We start from the raw sequence: 5,247 nt of genomic DNA on the forward strand, positions 1-5,247 counted from the left end.
GAAGACATCACAGAACGCAAGACATGTCACTCCAGCTTCCATTCCAGAATCATCTATGCTGTGCTCCCCACTCTCAACCTTTCCCAAAGCCATCCACCCGACCCCAGTGAAAGACAAACGGAGCCCAGAAGCTTTGCTTTCACATTTAATCAAAGGAAAAGAAAACCAATCAGAGAGAAAGCTCAAGAACTGGATGGCTGAGAGAGGGGACGGGGGAAGGACAGCTGGGCTGGGACTGAGTGTGGACAGGGGGGCAGGGTCCTATTATCCTGAGGTTCCTCAATACAAGCGTCCACAGTGGGAAGAGGGTGGATGGAGCCCGAGGGCTAACGCGGTGGGCACACACACCCATTCCAACCCAGTACGGGTCCCCGGAGTACGGCTAAGGCAGGGGAGGTAGAATGCTGTTCAGAGAGGAAGAGAGACGAGAAAGGAGGGGCCCAACCCACAGGCATCACCAGAAGTGAAGGTGCCAGAACAGTAACTGGAGCTTCACCCTCAAGGGCCATGTGCCAACTCTTCAGCAAGGTGCCCAGCCCCACCTCCCATCAAAGAGAATGGTCTTCTAATCAGAGCGCTTTGGAGGTTAACCAAGGGGGAGGGGGTAGCTGCCTCTATTCCCAAGTCTCCGGGGTGAGGTGGGTATGAACAAAGAACCCCACGACCCTGGGCCAGCGCGAGAACACCCCATTTTCCTCCCACTCCCAGTCCCCTTAGGTTGAGGGTGAGGGTGAAGCAAGAGAGAGCTGAATTGAGGATAAATTAAAAGAACATTGACTAAAGGGAAAAGAGGAACATAACGTTGACTGCATAGTGGATGCAGAGCTATGCAAATGAGATGGAAGTAGACTTGACCTTTACATCTCATTTGCATATCCTAGGCAAATGCAAATGAGATCCCTAATATAATAAATATATTTCTGACTTTGTAATAAATATTCTGTTTCTTCTCCCTCCCCTTCCCTAGGAAATGGGCACACGGTGGTTCAGGGGCCAGCTTGGCTGACACTGCAGCAAAGACTGATTAGACAGAAGAACTGGGGAGCACAAAGGCTGGGGCGGGGTCATGGGGGGCAGTCCCCTACAAGGACAGGTTCACCCCAGGAAGGGTCACAGAGAAGGATGAGGGATGAGATGTCTGCGGAAGTCAAGGACGGCGTACTTTTTAAAAAAGGGATTCTCCTATTTTACACAGTTGCCCTCCTCGAGGACTGGAGGGTGGCATTTAGGGTGGGGGGACAACAGGAGAGTTGAGGAAGACATCTGGGGAGGGCCGAGCCTCTGGAATCTGGAATAAGGGTCTCATAAGAAATGGGGGGCTGATGGGGAGCCCAAAACGGGGCCCCAAAGAGTGACCTCCAAAGCACAACAACCCTTTGCTTCCCCTCTCCAAAAAAATAAGCCTGACACACACACCAGTGGCAGAAACACAGACCAGGCACCGCAGCCTGCGGAACCGTAAGCTGTGGAGACTACAGTGTGGATGGCGCCCCCTGGAGTTGTGCAGGGAGTCTGCTGGGGCGCAAACGCCCTCCAAGGCCATGCCCCGTGGCCCAGCCCTCCCCTTTCCTCAGCCCCCAGGCCGCCCTCATGTGCGTGGGCGCCTGGATCCAGCCACAGAGAGCAAAATGGACAATGACCACGGACAGGGAGCCCAGACGCGCCCCCACCATGGGCCACAGAGGGCTGGGAGCTCTCCCGTCAGGCTCCTCGTCCCAGGGCTCGGCCTCCAGCCCACCCCTGCCTGGGCTGAGCCCGCAGCCCCCTGCCGCCCTTGCCCTGCGGGGAGCAGAGCTGGCCTGTCAGGGGCACATTGGAGAAGTCTATGGAGAGACTTCGGCAGTGAAAAGCTATGCATGAGGGAAGGACAGGGAGCCAGCCCCGTTCCGAGGGGGCAGAGAACGGCGCCGCTCCCTGGCTGCGGCAACTGGCTGGTGCTTCGGCTCCTCCAGCCTTCGCGATGGCACCAGGCTGGCACCGCCGCCTGGGCTTGCCTAGCTGCCAGGGGGCCACGTACCCCCCTGGCCACAGGGAACCAGCCTAAGGCCTGCCCCTAGGCTGCAGGGGCGAGAAGTAGGAGCAGCCCAGGAGTGGGGTCAGGGTGGCCAGTCCAGAGGAGAAAAGCTGACTGGCGAGAGGGGTGGGGACAGTGTACCTACTGACCACGTGGTCCCAGAGCAGCTTTTCTCTTCTCTGGACTGAGCATTATGGAGGCGACTCCGACACTCTGGGGCACGGCTTGGCCCTCAGCAAGGGACATCTGGTGGCCAATGAACGTCGGGAGTGGGTAGCACCTGGGCACAGAGGTGCCCCACGAACACCCACCTCCCTGGCAGTGCACGCCTCCTGCGCTGAAGCCAGACTTAGGGCCATGATGCAGGGAGAGCCAGAGCGCCGGGAACGGGAGCTGAGGATCATGGCTGGGGCTCACGGTTGGGAAGGGGACGGATTCAGGGTTCTGGGTCACAACCCAGAGGGCCGAGGTCCAGGAGAACAGGCTCAGTACACCCAGCTGACGGGCACCCACTGGGGCTCCGTGCGCAGCTTCTCCAAGGCGGCCTGGAGTTCACGGAAGGTCCTCTCCAGGTTGCTATTGACCAGACTGAGGTCGAAGTAATGCCCGTAGCCCCTCTGGATGCGGCTGCTCTCCTCCACTGTCCGTCTCAGGTCCGCCTCCTGCCAGCACAAGGGGACCTCCCCCCCATCAGTATCCCCCTGGCACCCCCAGCGTCAGGGGGACCCACAGCCTGCCCCATCTAGCCCCCTCCCCAAAGCCCAAAGTACCAACCATGGCAGGCACAGACCCCCTGGCTGGGGAGGCAGCAGCCCCTCCCTGCATGCCCCAAGGCAGCTCTCCTGTAACCGTGGACAGACAGATGGGTGATGGGAAGGGAGGAAGGAAATAACCTTTAGGAAGTGCCAAGCACTGCACTAAACACTTGGCAACCAGCGTAATCTTCACTACAGCTCTGCAAGCAGGACTAATTATTCTCATTTACAACAGAGAAAGCTGACGTACAAAGAGGCCGCACAGCCAGCCAATGGCTGACCGGGGTCTGCCTGACTCCAAAGCCAGCGCTCCCTTCAGTCTGACTAGGCCCCCTTACCTAGACAGCCTGAAAGGCAATTGCCACGCCTGGTCCTAGGGCCACCCACAGGGGCCCGAGGCAACCCCCTCTCCAGACCCAGCCCAAGCTGGACAGGCAAGGGTGGAAAGGGAACTTGAATACTGACTTACATAAGCCGAGGCAGGAGCTCTAGGACTGACCCAGCTGTGTCCCAGGGGCTCCAGTAGGCCCTGTTTGTGGCCAGAGCAGGCTGCAGCAGTGGGGAGCCCAGCCCGGACCTTTCTCCTGGGTCTGAGCAGCTGAGTGGGGCCTGAGAGCTGCGGTACCAAAAGTGGCCAGCAGAGGGACCCCTGCGTTCAGAGCTCTGCAAACCCTACACCTGCTGGGGAAGGCTGTTCCAAGGGGTCCCTGGGGGGAGAGGGGTGCCCTGGAGTCCTGCAACACCTGCCTTGAAGCCTCTCCTCCCTGCACTGCTAACTGGTCCTTCCAGGCAGCCTTCCAGCCTCCGGCCTCCTCCCTCCCTTCAGCCTTACCCCCAGCTGTAAACAGCCCACCTCCGCCCACAGATCTCCCACCGGACCTCTGGGCTCCCCTGGAGCCCTGTTCCCACAGAGTGGACCGAGCAGGGGGCCTGGCAGAAGCTCCCGTGCCCCGGGCCAGCTGTGTCCCTGACTCTACACTTCACTTCCTCGCTCAGACCTCCATTCCCACACCTATAAAGTGGGATTCGCAAGTCTTACCTCACTGGTACCTCAGGTGGGCGCCTCTCCCCTTCCCGACACCACCTTCTTCTCTTCCTCGGCTCTGGCTGGCCCCCCACACCACCCCAATCAGCCATTAGACCCCTCCCACCACACCTTAGACGCCCTCACCGTGAGCTGCTTGGTGGACACCCCACTCTCCAGTGCCGTCCGGTTCATGGCTCGCAGGGTCTCAAAGTCAGGGGCCTCAATGAACACCACATAAGGGACAAACTCAGCTGTTCTCAGGACCTTCACTGCCTGCAGAAGAGGAGGGTCAGGAGTATATCCCCATGTACATCTGGGGTGATGGGGGTGAGAACAGGTACCTGGGAATAGATGAGAATGTGGACCTGGGGCTCTGGGACATGAGTCCTGGGGATGAATGGCAAAATAACTGGCAGGTGGCTAGGGATGGGGTGACTGGGGGTCCAGGAGGCTGAGAAAGAGGTTCTAGGTGGGCTGGGTCCCTAGCCGTAGTTGAGGGGTTAAAGGGGGGTACTTGGAAATATATGGGGTAATAGTGGGGCGCAAGCAGAGTACCCAGAGAGGTATTGAGCAGGCTGGGAAGGAGCGGGCCAGGCAGTACCTGGGGGTTGACATCCAGCACACACACCCGGCCGGCAGCGACCACACCCCGGATGGAGTCGATACGTGTGCCATACAGGTTGCCCTCGTATTCACCATGTTCCAGGTATCGCCCAGCACGGATGTCAGCCTCCATCTCCGCACGGGACACAAAGCTGTAACCCTGGCCTTCCCGTTCTGAGTCCTTGGGCCTCCGGGATGTGTCTGGGGGAAGGAGGGGCCGAATGGGCACAGGCAGGCCACACCACCTCAGACACACGTGCTCGCGCTCTGCCTGCACCAGGCAGCCCTGCTGCCTTCCCGCACACCTTGCCCTCGCCCTCACCATTGGCACCCACAGACTCGAGACGCCCATATTGAGGGGACCTTCAGAAATCACTGTTCTAACCCAGTGCTAACAGATGGAGGGCTGAAGCCCAGAGAGGGCAATGTGCAGCCCAAAGCCACACAGCAAGGCCAAGCAGACCTGGGGTCAGCACTCGGGTTCCTGCCTCTGGTTCTGTCACCAGAAGCCCTCTTTTCCACAAGGCCACACACAGCTCATAGCCCTGTTTCACATGGGTTCCCAGCTGGGCTTTTAGCAAGTGAAACATGAGAGGAGGAAAGGTAAGGCTAGCACCACCCACGTGGCCAATGGTTCCTCACCCTCCCCAGCCTGCAGTTCCCACATCCACCCACAGAGGGCGCGCACCACACACCTCACACCCAAAGGTATCACTTAACCTGGGGCCTACGCAGGTCCATTCAGTGGACCCAGCCTTGGCCCCCAGGGCAGCCCCTGCTCCCTGCCTCCCACCCAGCAGGACCCAGCCCCCACTCACAGGGCACTGTGGTGCCGTAGCGATCCGGAT

The 5,247-nt window shown here is 59.4% G+C and overlaps 1 protein-coding gene across 1 annotated transcript; it reads right to left on the reverse strand.

Moving 5' to 3' along the window:
• Positions 1–207: 207 nt before the first annotated feature.
• MPP2 (MAGUK p55 scaffold protein 2) lies at positions 208–5,241 on the reverse strand. Its single transcript, XM_028499872.1, has 4 exons — positions 5,218–5,241; positions 4,398–4,600; positions 3,941–4,069; positions 208–2,676 (listed from the first exon to the last, which is right to left on the reverse strand). Exons 2-4 carry the CDS (start codon positions 4,530–4,532, stop codon positions 2,500–2,502), a joined length of 441 nt encoding a protein of 146 aa, XP_028355673.1. The 5' UTR covers positions 4,533–4,600; positions 5,218–5,241; the 3' UTR covers positions 208–2,499.
• Between the last annotated feature and the right edge of the window lie 6 nt (positions 5,242–5,247).

The sequence above is a fragment of the Physeter macrocephalus genome, chromosome 14 (genome assembly GCF_002837175.3).
Source record: "Physeter macrocephalus isolate SW-GA chromosome 14, ASM283717v5, whole genome shotgun sequence".
Lineage (NCBI taxonomy): Eukaryota > Metazoa > Chordata > Mammalia > Artiodactyla > Physeteridae > Physeter > Physeter macrocephalus.

What these genes read in the sequence shown, in the direction of transcription:
- MPP2 (XM_028499872.1), bottom strand. Translation starts at nt 4,532, where the DNA reads ATGGAGGCTGACATCCGTGCTGGGCGATACCTGGAACATGGTGAATAC. An exon ending in TGCTGGATGTCAACCCCCAG is followed by an intron (nt 4,070 to 4,397) that starts GTACTGCCTGGC and finishes CCTCTTCTGCAG; the next exon opens with GCAGTGAAGGTCCTGAGAAC. An exon ending in TGTCCACCAAGCAGCTCACG is followed by an intron (nt 2,677 to 3,940) that starts GTGAGGGCGTCT and finishes TTGTGCTGGCAG; the next exon opens with GAGGCGGACCTGAGACGGAC.